The 21,376-nt window shown below is 28.1% G+C and overlaps 2 protein-coding genes across 3 annotated transcripts; both read right to left on the bottom strand.

The window, feature by feature from the left end:
• Positions 1-7,496: 7,496 nt before the first annotated feature.
• Positions 7,497-9,556, bottom strand: LOC126841242 (uncharacterized). Its single transcript, XM_050577580.1, has 3 exons — positions 9,432-9,556; positions 8,305-8,482; positions 7,497-7,858 (listed from the first exon to the last, which is right to left on the bottom strand). The coding sequence occupies exons 1-3, from the start codon at positions 9,525-9,527 to the stop codon at positions 7,659-7,661; spliced, it is 474 nt and encodes a 157-aa protein (XP_050433537.1). The 5' UTR covers positions 9,528-9,556; the 3' UTR covers positions 7,497-7,658.
• A 4,870-nt stretch (positions 9,557-14,426) lies between these two features.
• On the bottom strand, positions 14,427-17,494 carry LOC126841248 (uncharacterized). 2 transcript variants are annotated; one of them, XM_050577584.1, is made up of 4 exons: positions 17,341-17,494; positions 17,147-17,167; positions 16,778-16,913; positions 14,427-14,828 (listed from the first exon to the last, which is right to left on the bottom strand). In XM_050577584.1, the coding sequence occupies exons 1-4, from the start codon at positions 17,437-17,439 to the stop codon at positions 14,743-14,745; spliced, it is 342 nt and encodes a 113-aa protein (XP_050433541.1). In that variant the 5' UTR covers positions 17,440-17,494; the 3' UTR covers positions 14,427-14,742. The 2 variants fall into 2 exon arrangements, with proteins under 2 accessions (XP_050433541.1, XP_050433542.1); XM_050577585.1 differs by having other exon boundaries at positions 16,823-16,913.
• Positions 17,495-21,376: the final 3,882 nt, after the last annotated feature.

The following is a 21,376-nucleotide window of genomic DNA, read 5'->3' as shown; positions in this document are numbered from 1 at the left end:
CAAAATATATAACTGGTAAAATCCACCAACGGTCCATCTCTCGTTAGGTTACGTAACCTCTAACATCAGGAAAATTATTGTATTTTTAATAATCTCTATGAAAAAATTAATCTTTGAAAGTATTATGTTATGGGAGACAAAATTACAATGACCTTAAAATATCATTGTTCTATAAAAAACCAAATAAGATTCACATAGGTCGATGTTTCATAGTTTTAGTCTTAAATCGTCAATAAATCAGGTGGGCTATGAAATTCTAAAAGCCACGTACATTGACATCATTAGTTGGACATTATTATAACTCGCAAGCTCAATACATGTATCAAAAAAATAATTTAGACTTTTGGACGTTCAAAAAGATTGTATTTATGCGATTACTATATTTTTAATTGTGTGAACAGTGGTAATGGAATCGGACAACAAAATATCCACCTTACTAAAGGGGATAATTACGATGTTACGGTTGTAGGTTTGTAGGTTGCAATGAGTAAGGGCGAATCAACAGTCAACAGATGGTATCTGAAATATATTTCCATTATGATGAAGGTTTTTTTTTGTCTGTATAGACTGCAACTTTTTTAATACTAGACCAATTCCTTTGAGAAGCAACTCTATAAATAAAAAATTTTATCTAACTAAAAAAGTTCACTTCTTTACAGTTAAAATTTGAAGAAAAAAACCTTACTAGTTTTAAAGTTTTTACTGGCTATAATTTAGAGAAAAATTGTCGACTCGAGTTAAAATTTATAAGGAATATTTTTAACTTGATATTCCCCTTAACGTCATTAGTCTCAAACTAAAATTATATCCATTTGACAGCCCCTCACGAGGGTGGGGGGGTGGTTTGAAAGGTTTTTTTGTGTTTTTAGCCGTAATTATTGGATGCTACAGTTCTTGATGATTTTAGAAAGTTGCTCGAAAAAGAACATGAGTAAATTACTAAGGGTTCTGGTTATTCACTTCAAACTATTTATGGTTTACTTTTAGGTGTGTACGTATTCATTCCATTAAGACCATCTCCTCATATACCTACCGAGGGATATTGAGAGAAAAAAGGCCGTAATCAATCCTATGAACACGATGTACAGCGAATGTTTAAAATGGGCTATTTGAATGAAACATGTGTCTTCAGGAACCAGAAATCATGTTGGGAAAAATACAAAAAATTAGAAAACAGTGTACACAATTTTAATATCAAAATCTTCGAAATTGATTATCCGATAGTTTCTTTAAATGTCTATGATTTGGAAAAACAGCCGGGGCACACTTAATACAAACCAGCATATTATGTTTACCCACTACGCGTATCGAACTCAGAAAAACCTAACCATTTTGATCTATTGCTTGTAGAGAACGAAACTTCAGGTTTAAGTCACTATACATATATTTAAAATTTTGCAAGAATGATACATAGTCAAAAAACCATAGAAAAATGGCTTTTTTTAAAAATGTTTTACCTGATTCGATACTCGTTCAAAACTCTATAAATTATCAAGACAATAGTCGCTTGACCAACACATGCAAACTTGTAATACACATAAAACTATTTTTCCGGTAGTGCCTGAAGCAAGCTCAATTTTAAAATTTGATACAAGGGGAAAAACAAATCGACATCCGTTTGTCATGTACGCGGATTTCGAAGCTCTCTTAATCAAACCTGGTATTTCGGATAGCAAAGGTGAAAACACTAAAGTTATTGACGAAGTCATTAGTCTCAAATTAAAATTATATCCATTTGACCGCCCTTCACGAAGGGGGGGGGGGGTAAAAGGTTTTTTGTGTTTTTAGCCGTAATTATTGGACCTTTTCGGATATTTTTATGGATACTATTTAGAGTGGTCCCAGTAAGTTTTAAATGCTCAAGCACCAGATTTAGGTTTTTATGGAATTTTTAAAAGCAATTCCATACATTCAGTCAATTCGGTCCAACTCAAGTCCCGACCCCAATTGTAATGGCTTTTTCTCTGGTAAATATCTGTCGATAGCCATACTTAAGGTTAAGTTACTACTTGTTTTACGGATTATTACAGGCAGAAATTGTAAAATAATAAAATATCTATGTGCGCAAATCGTATGTAAATAGTATAAACGATTCGATAACATTTTCAAGTTTCGACGATTCGCTATGACGTTCAACATTTCAACGTGTAAAAAGTAATAATAAGCTGTGCACAAAAAAAAAAAATTATAAATTCGAACATTGACAATTTTATAAATTGTTTTTGTCGTTAGATCGACGTTTTTTTTCTGCTTAAAATTATTTATCGGTTGCAAAAAAAGTTTACTAAAACATCTTCATGTGTGCACAAGTGCTGAAATTGTATGTTTTTCGAAAATATTTTCGATTTATTATAACCCTAGCATTTTCAATATAAAAAGTCTTATCAAAAAATTGCACATAGAAAAAAATTCCAAATGTTGACAACCCCTACTACCTTCGGGGGAAGTTAATTTATATAATTTGTTTGGCGCTACTTTAAGAATTAAGAACTGATAATTAGTCTGAAGATAGGTCTAACAAACAACATACAACATGTGTAGAAAAAATATGGAAACCTAAGCCTTATGAGTGTGGTGTATCTATGAGTAGGACATTTACTTTTTTAATTTTGTAATTCGATTTAAACATTTTCTGTTGTAGATTAAAGTAGGACAACGAATGATATTAATTTTGGTAGTATATTTTATTAAACCATAATATATTCATCTTAAGTAATCTGATAAATTATAGATAATAATTAGGGACACAATGTTGAAAAAAAAATCCAAACGCTAAATACAATTTTCTGGTATCGCTCATTCGAATCAAGTAGTCACATTATTTTTTTTTTTTTTTTTATTGTATTTTTTTTTATCCATATTCCTACAATTGGTCTTAGATCACCTAATTATTATATATTTATTTTTATTATATCCCCTTGTCTCTTTTTTTATTTTTTATTTTAACGTTCGATCCGCTAAACAAGTCCCCGTCACGTTTTTCCATTTTCTTTGTACCGATATTTAAAACTGTCAAATGTTTTGAATGTTCCCAGCAAACAATTATTGATCCTATCATACATATTAATTGGCATTTTTATACTCAAAAACGACCAACGTAATTTTTCCAACTTTTTAAATCGTTTATTAGTATTATACAATCATTTTGTCGGTTCAATCCTAAGAAATTCACGAAATTTTCCAAATGAAATTTAAATTGACCTACATATTTTTTTTTGTATTGTTTATAAATGTAAGAAAAATCAGTTACAATATGGTTTTTAACAGTTGAATAAAATGTTTATACAAATATTTTAGTGAATTCATAATATTATAAAACGATGTTCTTGGATTTTTAATCGATTACATCAAAGTAGAAGATCATAAACAGTTTGGTCACTATTTTCTAAGCCTCCAAAACTATTATTTTTTAACTTTGTGGAGACAAAACAATTTAACTAGGTCAATTTAAAAGATGTTGTATTGTTTATATATCTTAGTAGGTCATTGGTGTTTACGAAACAAGTCACTATTTGAACAAGTTTACAAAATAACACATCAAAATATTATGTTTTCTTTTTATTTCAATAAAATACAACACGACCTAAAACGTGTTTTCAATAAAAGTGTAAGAAAGTAAATAAACAATTTTTTAGAAAAGTAATAACAATGATAAAACTATATAATATTTACAAAAGATTTTAAATGAATATAAATAATAAAATAGTAAAACGAATAATGAACGGATGTGGAAATTCGTAGGTTCTTTGAGACCATAAATTGCAGTATTATAGATCAAAATAATATATTTTACAAATAAAATACTTATTATATACAGGGTGATGACATATCGTGAACCACTCAATATCTCACTGGGTTTAATTAATAATTGGATTTCTTTTTTCCAAAATGTTTTTATAAAATGTGATCTCAATTTTTCATAATTTTTTTTCTGTTTTAACCCCCTCTACAATTAGTTTTTTCGATAGCAATTTTTGATTTTAAAATGGGATGATAGGTATTTTAAAAATAATTGTGGTTTAAAACTAGGAGGAGTAGAGATAGGGGTGAGAGATAGTTTAAGGTTCCAAATTCTCTATGAATTGTTTTATGCCATACTATACTATACTACAATATTAGCCAGAAACTTGATGTTTTAATATACTAGTTTGTTTCTGCTTCTTAATATACTATATCATTATCTATAATTTCACCACTACTCTAAATATATTCGGTACTTCAACGAAACATGAAAATGCTGTTTCATGGTTGCAGACTCGGCTGAAAAACGTTTTGTTATTTTGTGTAGCCTCTGAGCTACTAGGGAGGGTATTCTAGAGATGGCCCCCCCCCTAATTACGCCTATGGTTTTGTATATAAAATATCGCCTTCGATGGTGTATTTAACCTGTGTTATAGGCAAAACAAGGTTTTGAACACAACTATTCGGATTTGGATTTCACAGTTATAGTTTTCAAAAATTATTATGAGTCGATAGAAAAATTTACCTACACGACGTTAACCGCTTTAAAATGTGTTCAATAAATAGCTATACAAGCTATACATATACTATATAGCAATTCAATAACAACTATACATAGTGTACTATACCTACGCTAGGAAATGTGACAATATTTTTGTAGTCTTCAGTATAAAAACACTTGATATATACATATTACATATTATATACATCGCGTTTGCATAGTATGTTCTTTCCCGAATTCCAGCAAGTATAATAATAATTCCAGCCATTGCATCAGCCATATTGAGCCGAAATAATAATTATTAAAAAATATACACCAGTCTCAAATAACTCAAACTTTTGGCCATTATAGAAGCTACACACCAAGAACATAATTGTTTATTTTTTGACAATTTATTGAAAATAATATCGGTAAATGAAAAGTAGTTTAATTGAAAAATACTTGATGTGGGTATCCAAAAATAATTTCTCTTTCTATACGTATTTAGAAATCTGTTAATAGTTATAAAATATAACTTCTCAGTCATGACAAAGGCCGTTATTATTTATATGATGTACTGATTACTTTTTAACAGTAATTTTTTTTTTTGGGGGACTAATAGAAAAATTGTATTAAATACTCTATTATTTGTTAAATACATTTCGGTTTTTTTTTAACATTGCACCATACTGCTTATCATTTTTTTGTTCTTGGTTTTTATTATCAAACCCGTAATTATGGCCAGTATTTTTTGAAAATGGTTCTCAATTTGCAATATAAAATTTAAACAGATCTCTATAGATCACAAAATTTTTCTTTCTGGTATTGAATTGGGTATAATTGAAATTAAAGTTTCAACTTTTACTGGCTCTAATTTTGAGAAAAAGGGTCAGATGAAGTTGAAATTCATAAGAAATATTTACTTGATATTCTCCTATACATCATTAGTCTCAAATTCAAATTATACCCATTTCCCACCCCTCCAACCACCTAACCAACCTTCCCACGGGGCTGCAAGCTTTTTTGTGTTATTTAGCCGTAAGTTTAGAACTTTTTAGCTAAAATTTTGTCTGGAGTTAAAACTCTTATGTATCCAAAACCTTGTAATATGATGATTTCCAGTAAATATATAATTCAATTAAATGTTAAATGATATTAACTCAGAAAAAATTATCGCATTGTTTTGTCGATTAAACAATAATATTTTTTTCAACTGCGCTATATCATTTGATTTATCATAAAATACATTTTTACTTAATCCCGAGTACATTATACCGATGGCTCAGTGCACAATTGTGGAAAAAGTCCACTTTTTTCCAAAATACACTTATTGATATCAATGAATAGAAATTTGAATTCTCTTAATTTTTTATATACGAGGCATAATTCTATAACTTATATTTATTGTGATATTTAACATTTTCACTTATCATGAATGGCAATTACCTATTATGGTTTTTGCTCAAATGTAATAACTCTTCAACTTAAGATGTTAAGTCCTTGAACTTTTATAAAAGTATAGTTATTAGACTGCACTTATATCACAAGTCCGGACTTGAATACATTTGATTTTTTATACTTCAATTATTAACTGCACACTTATTATATGTACGGACTTGTTATATGTGTGCAGTTAAAATATTTTTGTCAACAGGCTTATAATATTTGAGCATAATTATTAACTATGAAGCAGTGGACTTATTATAATTGATCATTATTGAAATAAGGTCAGTGATATTTTGTTTTTAATTTTTCCAGCGTTTTGAAAGCATCAAGAAAATAGTTAACAAACTGATAAGCTGTTTGAGTGTCCATTCCACAGTATTAGTATGATAACAAATTATCAAATGTTAATATTTTATGATAAAACATTTGTTATTTTTACTATGTTAAAATGTTATAATATGTTAAGGTAACATAATTATTTTTGTTATTATAGTCTGATATGAAGACCTAAAAATTAATTTTGTAATGAATTTTTTTATGGAAATAAAATAATATAGTAAACTGTTAAAAAAAGTAATTGTGAAAAAAGTAACAAGTCCACTTATTCATTACGAGCCCATTCCTATCTAAATTGATTTAGTTACTTATTATAAGTCCACATCATTTTTCAAAAAATGACAAATCATTTAATAACAAAAAAAAATATTACACGAATTCAACTTACATGAATTAAAACTACTTGTATTTTAAAGGAAATTTCTATGTATAGATAATAATTTGATTAAATATTACGTTATGTGAATTAAAAACAAGTGAAAACTTCTTTTGGCTCTCCTGAACAATTTCAATTTTGTGACTTATAACAAGTGTGCACTAAGCCATCGATACAGAAAATGGCAATATGTAACGTATAGCAAAAAAAAGAAAATTGAATATGATGTTATTTGTTTTTAGCCATACTACTATCTTCTATCATTTCTGAAATATGTTTTACAATTGTTAGGTATCTAATTGTTGTTTAATATTTTACATAATTTTAACACTATTCTACAAAAAAAAAAACAGTAACTTATAATATATGATATTATTATTGTTAGTCAAACTTATTATATTTATCAAAAATATATAAGAGGTAAACACTTGTTTATGTTGTATATTATTATAATAAATATTATTATCGTTAAATTATCAATTCCACTGTTCGATCAGTTCTATTTTAATAGGTATATGTATTAACGTTCATCACTAATCTCTCTAACATGTTTTATACTTCAATTTTGACTTGGTGAGATTCATAGTCACAACTCTCATACTTAAGTCAAATAGGTATGACACTTTAATTCAATTACTATTATAGTTAATTTTTGTCTCTTTTATTCTATACCTGGTTCCACACTACTTTCGCGTATTAATTACACAAGCTAACAACTTTTATTTAAAGTTGTCCTGTTGTAGGACATATCTGGTACTTTTTATTTTTCTAAAACGACATCAGTTTATCCGATAAACTTGTCACAATACTCAGTGAAATGTATTATAACACACAATTAACTTGTACTGTTCGCATTACCTTTATGACACTTTATACTTGAAAAAAAAAATTCAATGATTTTATATTTTGGATAAATATTATATTCTCGTATTTTTGACATATTATAATTTTAATAACATTTTTTATGATTTTCAAACCAATAATAGTTTAGCTATTTTATACATTTTATTATTATAACTTTAAATTATCAGATAATTTTTTTTTCATGTAACCTTTTCTTTAAATACTAATATCAAATTTTCCATCAATTATTGTATAGCTTGAATATCCTGGGGCAACACGTTTCGACTCTTCAAGAGACCGTATTATCCCTGCATTCTTTTTTGTTTCACCGCATCTTTCGAATGTCAGTTCAGGGTATTCTCTTTCGCAAAATAATTTTAAAATGGCACCATATATTTCCTGATTTATACCGCTTGCTAAAAAAAGAAAAATTTAGAATTAGAATTTAAATATTATAACCTCAGTTATCGATAAAATAACTTGTTTTAGCTGAAAATGTATTGTTTTTACAACGATGTGTTTTTATATAAATCTAAATTTGTGTCAGGGCTAAGGGGCCTATTGTATTTTTTTTTATCATTTTGAGCGTATTTTTGGGTCCTAATTTGTATTATATTACAAATTATGTGTATGATATATTTTTTTGTCACTTTTCACATATTCCGCACATTAATTGTTAAACACTTTTAAGGCTCATACGCTGTTCGATAACACCGAATGATTAATAATTTGTGTTGTTAATAAAAAAATTCAGGCTTAGGTATTTTAATTTAAATAATTGTGAAAGAAAATACTTCCGTTAAACCATTTGCTTTACAGTTTTGCAACTAAAATAATATAATACTATGACGTTAATGTTTACTTATATTTTTTATTTCGGTTGGATTCGCATTAAAGTAATCTTCAATGACCGTAATCTCATTATCAGAGTGACCACCCAAATAACGGATTAACAGTTCCAAGGTTAATATATGTCCTGTTGTGGGTACCGTGCCATTGTTCGTCCATTTTAAACAATCTTGGAACGATTCTTTTATAACCTGAAAATTTTTTATGAATATAAGTTTAATTACATAAAAAATTCGATTTTCAAATTTTAATTCGCACAGATATTAAATAGACCTATAACTTACTTGCTAATTAACAAGCAATAACAAAATTGTTTTTATTAATCTAATATAAATAAAACTAAAAATCTTTTTTATGTATTTTATTTTGTTGAAAAGAAAAATGTAATAATTTAATTATTATATTTTTTTATTGAAAATAAATATACATATTTATTTTACTCGATCCTCGAAAAAAGTTAAACCTAACATATGGTTGTTATTTTTTTATAGTTATTATTTTTTTTTTTTTTAATTTAGAAAATATTTGAATTGTAATAGCGTATATGCGGGTATATGTCGCATTATTACAAGATTTAATATTATATTACCCAAACTAAAAAATAATTGTATTATTTAAAGTATTGGTTTTATTGGTAACACGAATATACTTGAGCTGTTGAAAAAATTATGATTATAAGCATACACCGCAAGCACTTAAGTTCAAACACTTAAGCAAAGCTTATACAAAATTATTCCGAATTGACTAAAATATTTTTTTTCTTTTATTAAGAATACATTATCTATTACGTTCGGATGTATTATTCAAAAAATCCGTGGCTAAAAAAGTAAAACATTTATTATATGAATGAATTTACTCAGATTATTTATTTACGATTCTTACTTAAATCTAATATAGCAATAACAAAAAAATGAATTTTTCAACAAACAACAGTAAAATGTTATTTTGGTTATAAATATTTATGGCAAGAATTTAAATTTTTAGTTCTTAAGCAAAAATAATAATAGTTTACTAGATAAGAAAGGGTATTAAGTAAAAACTTCAACTTTAAATGTTTCAGAAAATATTAAATAATTATTTAAAGCTATTAAGTTTTTGTTTACAAAAATCTAATAGCTTTAAAATAATAGTATAAGTTACCTCTTCGGGAGATTTCGGTGGACGTTCAGTTTGGGTGTCCATACAGCTAGCAGCTACGATAAAATATATTACTACAATAGACAACTTGAAAATCATCGTGTAATTCTTTGAGTTAAAAGCTGAGGTTAAACTTTCAGACAGAACGAATGAATTTTACCACCTTTGAATGCCTGTTTTATAGGGCGTTGGAAAAAAAAAATACAGTTAAACGAGTACATAACAAATTTGATGACTATTGAATTTTTTAGGTGTGGCTTTTAAATTGCATATTTGCACAAGCATATAAACAAGTACACAAGTACATTTGTTGTATAAAAACCGTACAAACATATCGATGTTGTGTTTTTTTTTTAGTTTACAAAAAACGGTTAGAAATTTGTGTATTGCAACGCCATACATATTATATTTATTAAACATTCCATGACATCAATATATATATATATATATATACAGGGTGATTTTTTTTATCATGAGCCACTCAATATCTTATAGGGCTTGATAAGAAATGTGATCTCAATTTTTCAAAATTTTTAATTTTTAGACCCCTCCCAACTCAGTGTTAGCTTCGATGCTGAACGGCGAAGGTATTGGTTTTACTCTGACGTGGGCCTTTTTTTATCTGTATACACTGTTACTATTTTAATACTGGACTAATTACAAACATGGTGTACCAGATGTGAGAAACGAACAGACGCTAATAACTGTCGGTTGGTAACATCGACCCGTGTTGGATTAGGTTAGGACCCAACGGTCGGTATCATAATATTTTGTTTACTAGTAGAGTGGTTGTAAACGAGTTGGTTTCGAGTGGAACCTTGCATAGTAGATTAAGGCAGTTTAGTGAACTGCTTTGGCGTTTAACAATTACTTCGATTAATGCAAACGCGACTATTATAAAAGTATATTATAAAAGTAAAAATAATAATAATCCAACTTGTTAAAAAACTACGGCTCTTTTAATTTATATTATAAACTTCAAAGTCCAATCAAATTCTATTCTACTAAAAAACCAAAAATAGATTAACATAAATGTCTAAATTTATTATTCATGCAAGTTGCTATAAGATATTGCAAAATCACCCCTCCCTAAAATCCTCTTACCGAAGGGGGAAAAATCACAATGACCTTGAAGTAACATTGTATTACAAAAAACACCAAAAACTATTCATGTAAATTGTTTTTTTTTTATTATTCAAGAAAATCGTCAATAAGTCGGGTTGACCATGAATTTCTTAGGCCCTTGAATTTGTCGATTCGCTTATTTCAATTTATGTAAACAGTGGAAATGGGAACGCACATCGAACAACCCAAGTGTTTTTCTATAGTAAAAATATTGTGTTTTCGAGTAAATGCTTAGGCGAGAATTCGATAAATAATACTTCCATTGTAAATCGTACATATAAATCTTTATTTACTTTTGAACTCGGTGTAACTTTTGAAACACATGCGCCAATGTGCGAAATTATACAAAATCCTCACTCTCTACCAATTATTAAAATAATTTATACACCTATGCAATGGTCTTATCATTAATGACTTATTGGTTCGTATTGGCCTAAAACGGAACCCCTAATTTGATGAAAATTGTCCACCATCTTTTACGTTCTCTGCCGTTTTAAATATTTTCAAATTGAGCGGAACACGAAGCAGCAATAGTATTTGTAAAATTGATAAAAAAAGTTGTACTGAACTCAAACCGAATGTTTTCGTCGTGGTTTAAAGACGGAATGAGTACGCTTTAGAATAATTGCAATTTTGTAGTATTTCTTTTTTGAAAACATTTTTGGTTATCATATTTTACAATATTATGAAAATACTAGACATTAACCTTTTTTTTTATTATTTTCCATAAGCCTATCAACTATTAAAAACTTAAATAGTAACTTGTGTACATATTTAATTTACTATTTAAACTGAGAACTATTTTCTGTATAGTATACCGGTCGATAACCAGTTTTGGCTAATTACTTTGGGAGTTATTAAACATTAAAATTAAGGACGGCATGAAGGATGGAGTGAAATATTATTTTTTCTGCTGTATTTTGATTTATCGAAAATAGTAGATAAACATGTTTTCGTAATATACTCGAAACTACTCGTGTATTAATATATTGGATGTTTGCTTTACAACGATTTATCATTTTCTTTTCTTTCTCGATGTGCAAAATGTAGTAATAAGAAATTAATTCAGCAAAATAACGACCGGAAAGACATAAAACTTTTCCTAAGGGTCTAAAAAGTTTTTTTATTTCATGGCGTGCAAATTGTAAAATTTACAATCTACATTTTTTTTTTATGCAATGGTATATCGATCAAAATTGTCTTTATCATAATTTAATAGGTAGATGAAAAAAAAAAAGGTTAAGGGAACAAATGCCCTCGTGTCCGGCCAGACAACCTAACCTAACCTAACCAACGTTTCTGTAATACATTTCTTGGTTTTTTAGGTTGAAAAAAATATAATACTGCTACAGTTTTTTATACATAAGCATAGTAAATCAAGACTGTCTCATTTCGATTTGAGACGTTTTAACTTTCAACTTGATAATAATTCTTAACCAGATGACACTGGTGAAATAATAACTAACTAACACATTTTGTCTTGTAGCAATATATTAATAATCTAAAAAGAAAAACAAAATTGACACATTTCTCATTACGACTTTTAAAAATTTTAAATGGTAAACTGGCACAACAAAAAAATTTTGGCATTTTGGTTTGTTAAACCCTATTGTTAAATAGCCGTAACCTCAAATTGTGGTGTCTGGCTGAGATTTAACTAAGTAGCATGAAATTAAAATAACAAGCACCGGGTAACAAAAAAATAATTGAAAAGTATTAAAATTAAAGCTTTTAAAGTTAAAATTAACCATTTGAAAGCTGGTTGAATCTTTAAGTTGTATTTCCTCAGAATTTGAGTTGTGGCAGTCTTGCTCCAAGGGTGCGACATGATTCCTACTAATTATATGCAATTGTTATAGGTTAATTTTAAGTGCATTGTCTTTACAGGTCTTTTATCAATACCTATTTTTTTTTAATATATAAAATGTACTATCGGCGGTAATATCACGTTAACAATTTTATGCATTTTTTCCCAAAGTGATTTTATCAACCAGGAATTGTTTTTGTTATTAGGTTGCTCTGTGAATGAGCTTTAGTGACTGGACTTATTTTTATCACAATTGTTGCTATTTAAGTAAATGTTTTAAACACTATGGACATTTTAAAAGTAACAGTATTTGGTTTGTTTGATTATCAAACCGCAAAATCAAAATTTAGGACAAAATGATACTAATTATAGGTTTTTTTATGTTTTCAAAGTTTTAAATTAAATTCCTCCCGTTTTTCCAGAAACTCGCAGAAAATAATTACAGTAATAAATATTCAGTTATTGTCTGATAAATATGGATATAATTTGTAGACAGATTCAAAAAATTTGTTTTTTTTGCCTGCGCAAGAAAAGTGGGTACATCTCGGTGAAAACAAGTATTTTTTGGCTAGTCACAATTGTATACTTCATTATCTATTTTATTAACACTACGAGATGGAATATTTTTTTAAATTAAGCATTAATTAGTACATTTTTAAGACACGTGATTCTAACTACTGGCGATTAGAAGCATATGAAAAGACTTTCGGGATTATAGCTATAGTCAAGTTTTGACTAATTAAAAAAAAAAGTTGTTTTTCCTTAGAACTTTCGTTTTTATAGTTGCAAGTTTGTAATTTGCAATGATTAAGGGTCAACAGCTGTTATCTGAAATATATTTGCATTATGATGTAGGTTTTTTTTGTGTCCATGTATGCACTGTAACTTTTTTCATACTGAATCAATTCCTTCGAGTAGCAACTCTATAAATCGCAAATGTTATCTAGTTGGCAACTTTAAGGGAGTAAAAATGGAAAAAGTTCATTTTTTTACAGTTAAAATTTAAAAAAATACCATACTAGTTTTTGAGTTTCAACTTTTACTGGCTATAATTTCGAGAAAAATGGTCGAATCGAGTGGAAATTTCTAGAAAGGAATATTTAATTGATATTTAAATTTAAGTTAGACCCATTTCCCACCCCTTGCGGTGGGATGCAAGTTGTTTTTTGGGTTTTTAGGACCTTTTAGTTGAAAATTTGTCTGAAATAGAACTCTTATTTGCAAAAAGTGAATATACAACATAGATTTCCAGTTACGTACATACGTACACATGCGAATGCTTAAGTGACTAATATTAGAAGTGATTTTGAAACCCGGCTGGCTTCATTCGTATATTTCTGAGTAGTTTCAAAATCACGTAAGTCATTTAGGGTGAAACGACAACTAACTTTTCCATTTGCTTCAATTAAGGCCATCTGTATAGATTTGAAGTTCATAATTCAAAAAGTTAATTAAACGTTACTATTTAAAAAACTCAAGTTTATACGGTTTTAACATATAAGGGTTGGGGTTATATTTTTCAAAAATATATTAGATTTGTCCTAACTAATAACCATAAAATAATTTTAAAAAATATTTTAAAAAAGTTAAATATCTTCTAAGTTTTTGACTTATACTGGTCCATAGTTAACCAAACACCCGGTACACTTTGTAAAATCGTATAATACATGTAACCATTATTAAATTTTAACTTGAATCCAATTTATTCATATTGTATTCAATTTAAACTATGCATTATAAGATAACGTACACGACTAAACGTAATATTATTATAAAATGTTTATATTTAAGTAATTCATACGTTTGTATAACCAACTATAAAATTTAAACCAAATTTTATTTGTAGTTACACTTTATATTCATATTTCAATGTATTATTTTTTAAAAACATACGAATTTTTAGTCAAGTGGTCGTTTTTATTATTTTATTTGTACACTTATAATTGTTTAACATCATTATAAAGTATTTAATCTGAGAAGTATTCAGTGTTTTTTGATTATTATTTTAAAAAAACCATCTCCTTGCATCGACTCATTGTCAAGAAGAACTACAATATTCTTAATAGCTTAGATAAGTGAGTCCAGGTTATTACACGAAAATAAGATTTTTAGTAGAAAATTGAAAAAGGTACGTTTTAAATAGTAAAGAAAAATTCTTATTTATAAGAAAATAATAATATTATTGTGTATTAGCATAATAAAAGTTTAATTTGTTTTTCCGAAAGATATTTGTTGTACATTGGGTTGTAACAATTTTATGGCATGGGAGATAATTTATTTAGTTTTATATTTTTATTAATAATTAAATAAGAAATTTTATTTAACAAAAGATTAAAAAAAAACTGGTTAAGTGAATGTTAATGATGGGATAAAATTTTCGCTTCATTTTTTTAACTCAGTGTGATAAAATAGCTCACTCTCACCTCGCTGCAAACAACTGACAAATGCTTCTGCAGTATGAGGTTGATCTAAAATGTACAAATTCCCTTATTAAAATAAAATATCACATAAGCTTCACACTTTCAATGGATTTTTTAAAAAGTTTTTAATGGTAATACCTTTAGCTAAAAGCTAAATCAAGAATTTTATTTGTCAAAGTATATATAGTTTTTAAATATACAAAGGTTGTCTGATAAAGAAAGAGACTGTTTTTTAAAAATGATGGAATTGCCTTGTCGACTAAAGATTACTCTAATTCAAATAGGAATAACGTTGATTTTCTCTTAATTAAAAAACCTATTTTTAAATATGTTAGTCTTTTCTTTTTCTGTCAACCTTTGCACATTTTTCAGTTACACTTTTAGTACAGTTACTATATAATACAATAGTAACTAATAAAAGTTTTATAATCAAAATATTTTGTAGTAGCACAGTTTGCCCATTTAAACCATGTAAATTTCGTTGTTTACAGCCTAGTTCTTTGACTACTGAACCCAGGCGTGGATCCAGCTTACGTTAATGGGAGGGGCGGTTTAGCAATGCATTTATAAGTATATATATATAAACGCATAATAATTATACTTTTTTTTTTATTGGAAAAATTTGTGGTACACTATATTATTTTAAAGTACATCGAATATTTTTATTGAAAAACGAAAAAAACAACAAGTAACCAAAATATAAGATACCGAATTTATACGCATGTATAATAAAACATTTTTAAAAATAGTTAAATAATAAAATCCAGCTTTCTGTTGGATTGGGCAAATATATCGATTACTTCATCATGGTCAATTACAATATCGCGGTGAGCGTGCAATAAAGCCAGTCCGTTTAATCTTTCTTCCGACAATCAATAACGTATAATAATTTTTTAAGTGTGTATCAAAATTCAAAGAAACGTTTCAGTAGTAAGAAGTATCCAATAAGACATTAGGACCTATTGAAGTATTGAATCCTACGGGTTGTGCAGCTAGTGACAGGTACAAGATAATTAATAATATTTGTAGACAAAACAATACAAAATCAGATTCTATTTTTGACAAAAAAAAAAAAAGAAGACACATGGCGGTCCTCGGCCGCCGGTGTGAATATTAGTCTGCGTTCACTCTGATAGAGATTTTATTTGTAATATTACATAAAATTGATTTATGAACAATAAAAAACAAAAGCTCTGCCCCAAAATTAAAATAGCAAATACTGTGATATAGCCAACGTGGGGGTGGGAGGGCAGCCGCCCCTACCGCCCCCCTCCTGAATCCGCGCCTGACTAAACCAAAAACCACTGAACCATTTTCTATCAAGTATACGTCAGCATATCAAAAATAATGTACAGATTAAAATATAAAAAAAAATTATGTCTACAATGAAAAGTAAATGTAGAGTTAAGAAGCTGTAGTAGAAGCGAGGAATAATATAATATAATTAAGTTATAGTTAAACAATAACATTAAAAAATAAAAACAAATAATAATTGGTTTCGTTGGCCCATTCTTTACAAGGGTCCCACACAGAGATCATCTCTCCCATTATTATTTAATTTATTTATTAATGATATTGTTTTTTCTATTAAATATTAAAATATTCTTTCGTTAGCTTAAGTTAATTAACATTAAGTATTCTTTAACAATAAGTGTATTGCAATAAAGACCGCAACTCTCGAGGAAGCCAAAGTACGGCTCTTGTTTCTTAGCTAGTGTTAGTCCCGCTTAAGTCAATATATTCGACCAATAACTAAATTTAAAAAATGTTATTGAAAGTTTGCTGTGTTTTTCATTTGCGTAACTAGAGGTGGAGCTAAAAAAGGTAAAATCCTTTTAAACTCGTTTAAGCTCTAAAAAAATGTTAGCTATCAATCAGGAACAACCCCAATTAATTTTTATTGAAATTTAATGATGCTTTAAGAGTTTTTAAAATTTTTAAGCTTCTTTTGCCCCCTCCCCTCCATTATTTACGCCAATAGAGATTTTTCAACATACCGTTTAAATATAGAGTTACCATGTCGGTATATAATGGTGAATAACCTAGTGAATCGAAATAGAGTTGTGTCAAATCTTGTGTTACTGATTGATCTGGATATTTTTCAACAATAGCCGCATACAAATCGTATAACCCCTGAAATGTAATTTTAAATATTACTCATATTTAACCAAACAGCAAAAAAAAAAAAAAAATTGAATCGATATTTAAATCGTGAAAATGTTTAAACATACATTTTTTTTATCATAAGTATTTAAAAAAATTTTTTTTTACTTATAAAAATATCATAAATGGTATTTATTAGTGTTACAAAAAACTGATAATTATTTTAGTAAATTTTAGACAGTTGCAAAAAAAAAAAATATTACCTGCGCGGTAGTTGGAGCTGTCTGTTGGAATAATCACAAAAAAAAAAAATATCATTAATCTTGTGCTTTATAGAAAATACGTATTTACCTTTTACGAAAATACGTTATTAGTGTTTCAACAAAAACTGAATAATTATGTTAGCAACATAAACCAAAATATATCAATAGCTTTAATTTAAAAAAAAAATAGGTACCTCATCTCCAAATACTTCTGACAATTTTTCAGACCATGTTGTCAATGTCTGTTGGATACATATTATTGAACATAGGAAAACATTGATCTTGATGTGCATGTTGCTGTAAAATATGACTTTCTACTCTTTCAAATAAGTAAGACCAAAAAATTGTGATACTCGTCTAATATATTTTGGTGTTTTATAGCGAATTTCACACATGCATAAGCATGTCTGTTACAGCGGTTATTTATTTTTAAATGCAAATACGATTTGAAACGTACAGCAAAAAAAAGAAGAAGATATATTTCATTTAACTTATGACGTAAAAATGATGTTTTTTGTAAATAAATACAAATTTGGCGCAAAAATTGTTGGTGTAGTTGTTATTTTATGTTTAATGTGCTTAGAAATGACTTCAAAGACCAATTAAATTCTATTTTGCTAAAAAACAAAAAACAGTTTACCATAAATGCTTATATTTATTAATCATACAAATTGCTATAAGATATTGCAAAATCACCCCTCCTTAAAATCCTTAAAATTGAATTAATCCAATTTGAATCGATTTGAGGCGCTTTAACTTTCAACTTGATAATAATTCTTAACCAGATGACACTGGTGAAGTTATAACAAACAGCCACTGTTTGTCTTGTAGCAATATATTAATAACCTAAAAAAAAAAACAAAATTGCCAAATTTCTTATGACGGCTTATAAAATATTTAAAATGGTAAACTGGCACCACAAACAAATTTGGTAGTTTGGTTCGTTAAACCCTATTGCTAAATAGCCTTAACCTCAAATTGTGGTGTCTGGCTGAGATTTAACTAAGTAGCTTGAAATTAAAATAACAAGCACCGGGTAACAAAAAAATAATTGAAAAGTATTAAAATTAAAGCTTTCAAAGTTAAAATTAACCATTTGGGAGCAGGTTGAATCTTTAAGTTGTATTTCCTTAGAACTTGAGTTGTGGCAGTCTTGTTACAAGGGTGCATCATGATTCCTACTAATTATGTACAATAGTTATAGGTTAATTTTAATTGCATTGTCTTTACAGTGCATTTATCGATATCTACATATATTTTTAATATATAAAATGTACTATCGGCGGTAATATTATCACATTAACAATTTTATGCATTTTTTCCCAAAGTGATTTTATCAACCAGGAATTGTTTTTTTTGATTAGTTTGCACTGTGAATGAGTTTTAGTGACTGGAATAATGCTATTGTTCTAAATTCTTCCGGGTTTCTTTCTTCTAATCCTAATTTATTTTTATCACAATTGTTGCTATTTAAGTACATTTTTTAAACACTATGGACATTTTAAAAGTAACAGTATTTGGTTTGTTTGATTATAAAACCGCAAAAACATTACTTAAATATTAGCATTACTTAGTAAATTCTTAAGACACGTGGTTCTAACTACTGGCGATTAGAAGCATATTAAAAGACTTTCGAGATTAAAGCTATAGTCAAGTTTTGACTAATTTAAAAAAAGGCTGTCTTTTATTAGAATTTAGGGGGGAATTTCGTTTTTATGGTTGTAAGTTTGTAGATTGCAATGAGTAAGGGTCAACAGCTGGTATCTGAAAGATATTTGCATTATGATTTTGGTTTTTTTTGTGTCTGTATATGCATTGTAACTTTTTTAATACTGGATCAATTCCTTCAAGTAGCAACTCTATAAATTGCAAATGTTATCTAGTTGGCAACTTTAAGGGAGTAAAAATTGAAAAAACTCACTTCTTTACAGTTAAAATTTAAAAAAATACCATACTAGTTTTTGAGTTTCAACTTTTACTGGCTATAATTTCAAGAAAAATGGTCGAATCGAGTTGAAATTTCTAGAGAGGAATATTTATTTGAGAGTTAAATTTAAATCCTGCCCTTGCGGCGGGACGCAAGTGGTTTTTTGTGTTTTTAGAACCTTTTAGTGAAAATTTGTCTGGAGTAGAACTCTTTTTTACACATAACATGTTAAATCTTAAAAAAAAAAGTTATCAAATCTTTCCAATATTTTTATGGATACTCCTTAGAATGGCCCCAGTAAGTTTTGAACTCTCAAGTACCAGTTTAAGGTTTTAATTAATTTTTTAAAAAGTTAATTTATCAATCAGCTCGCCCAACTCGAGTCCCGACCCAAATTGTAACGGATTTATCCTTTGAGAATATCCGTCGATAGCCATTTTCGAATTTTCGAAGTAAAAAGTAACACTAAATTGTGCCCAAAAAAAATGAGAAATTCGAACATTGACAATTTTATATATTGTTTTTGTCGTTCGATCGACGTATTTTCTACTTAAATGTATGAAAATTTATTGATGGCAAAAATAATGACTAAAACATTCTCATGTGTGCAAAAGTGTATTTTTTTCGAAAATATTTTCGATATCTTATAACCTTAGCATTTTCTATTTAAAAAGTTTCACCAACAAAATCGCACAAGGAAAACCCCGAAATTTCCACAACCCTCCCTCCTCCTGGGTAAAATGCTGAAAGTTTAAAAAAATTTGGTTGGGGCAATTTTTTAGATTTAACAACTACCAAGTCAAACTAATTCCAAATTTGTGTGGAATTAAACCGTTTCCAATAGAAAAGCTAGAATTTTTTTCTTTATTTCACATTTCAAAGCAAAGTTTTAGGGATTTAGGTCGGGAAAATTAGACCTAAGGTATATTATCTAGAATGGAACTATAACATATACAATTTTCTCAAAAAAATCTGTGATCAAAATTATTTTTTATTAAGGAAAATCCCCCCAAAAAAGGGAAAAATTACACTTTGATCGTAGTCAATTTCTAAGTTGCTATGTGTGAGTGAGTAAATAGACATTGAAAATATTTTATTATATTGTTAACAACGATATATAGGTTATAATAGCAATACATTTATATAGAGAGACGACAGTGAAGTATTTAATGGTAGGGGGGGCGGTCGCTCTGAGTGACAATTTTTTAGAGGCGCCATCAGATTTGTACATATTCTTCTGTTAGTGAATCAATTATTGAGATGTGTCTAACAATTAAAAATGAAGGATTTGAAGACCCTTCAAACCCTTATGTAAATATTGCTCTGAGAATGTATCTATGTTGTCCCGTATCAAACTGCTCTTCAGAGCGATCATTTAGTGCATTAAATAAACAGTATCGCTGTATTAAATATTGAATCGCACATTACAAAAAGTGTAGAGTATGATGACATATTAATCGATGAGTGTAGTTCCTCTAAAGCTTGCAAAAAATAATGCACGTTGTAAATATTTATTACTTTGTAATTTGTGGATAATAAATAAACCTATTTTATATTTGCGACTAATTTATAAAGATAACATAATGTTTAAACTCTGCTTTCTTTTTTACTTTTGTTCAACTCCTTGTGGAAGCAAGTCCTTTAATGTGTAAAGCCCTATGTGTAATTGTCATTTAAATGTATTGTAGTATGTTAAGTATGTAATCAGTGAATGCACAACAAACTGAGAGCATTTAATTCTTTAGTCACTTTTACATTATATAGATTCCAATATAGAAGAGAAGTTTTACCCAACAACTAAAAATTGTTTAATTGAAATGTTTTATTAAATGGTCAATGTCAACTGGTTCCACCAGAGATTACAAAAAGTGAATACCACATTTAGAACAAAAATGTAACAAATGCAACCCTAATCATATCCACCCTTAAACTAAACATTCATTTTCAAGCACATAATTGTTATTAGGTACAATGCTCTTATCGATATTTGTATTTTTATCTGTGATCACTGGATTGCTCTTTGAGGCCCAAATATGGGTTTCGAAACCATATAATGTAAAGTTTTATATTATGACCTGAATTTTCGTTGTACGTTATAAATGCGTTAACATTACACGGTAAGTAATATTTTTTTTTTGCGTTTTATTTACCTTAAATTCGTATCGGTATGAAAAAAATATGAGCCATTAAAATACACTTAAAAAAGCTCCTTTATGGTGTAGATGTTTTTCATACTATTAAATGCGTTAGTATATAAAAGACCTTGGAGTTTCATTGTGTTAAACATACTCGATATAGACACA

This window comes from Adelges cooleyi, unplaced genomic scaffold (genome assembly GCF_023614345.1).
Source record: "Adelges cooleyi isolate 19-005CV unplaced genomic scaffold, UGA_ACOO_1.1 ACOO_flye_CR_arks_rails_tigmint_CR_PRNA_38, whole genome shotgun sequence".
Classification (NCBI taxonomy): domain Eukaryota; kingdom Metazoa; phylum Arthropoda; class Insecta; order Hemiptera; family Adelgidae; genus Adelges; species Adelges cooleyi.
Note: the sequence above shows the minus strand (reverse complement) of the source record. Positions and strands in the feature narration are given on the sequence as shown.

Coding starts and splice junctions, on each gene's coding strand:
- LOC126841248 (XM_050577584.1), bottom strand. CDS start 17,439: ATGCACATCAAGATCAATGTTTTCCTATGTTCAATAATATGTATCCAA. Junction 17,168..17,340: donor CAGAAGTATTTGGAGATGAG/GTACCTATTTTT, acceptor TTATTCCAACAG/ACAGCTCCAACTACCGCGCA. Junction 16,914..17,146: donor CAGCTCCAACTACCGCGCAG/GTAATATTTTTT, acceptor ATTACATTTCAG/GGGTTATACGATTTGTATGC.
- LOC126841242 (XM_050577580.1), bottom strand. CDS start 9,527: ATGATTTTCAAGTTGTCTATTGTAGTAATATATTTTATCGTAGCTGCT. Junction 8,483..9,431: donor CACCGAAATCTCCCGAAGAG/GTAACTTATACT, acceptor AAAAATTTTCAG/GTTATAAAAGAATCGTTCCA. Junction 7,859..8,304: donor AACCGAAATAAAAAATATAA/GTAAACATTAAC, acceptor TTCTTTTTTTAG/CAAGCGGTATAAATCAGGAA.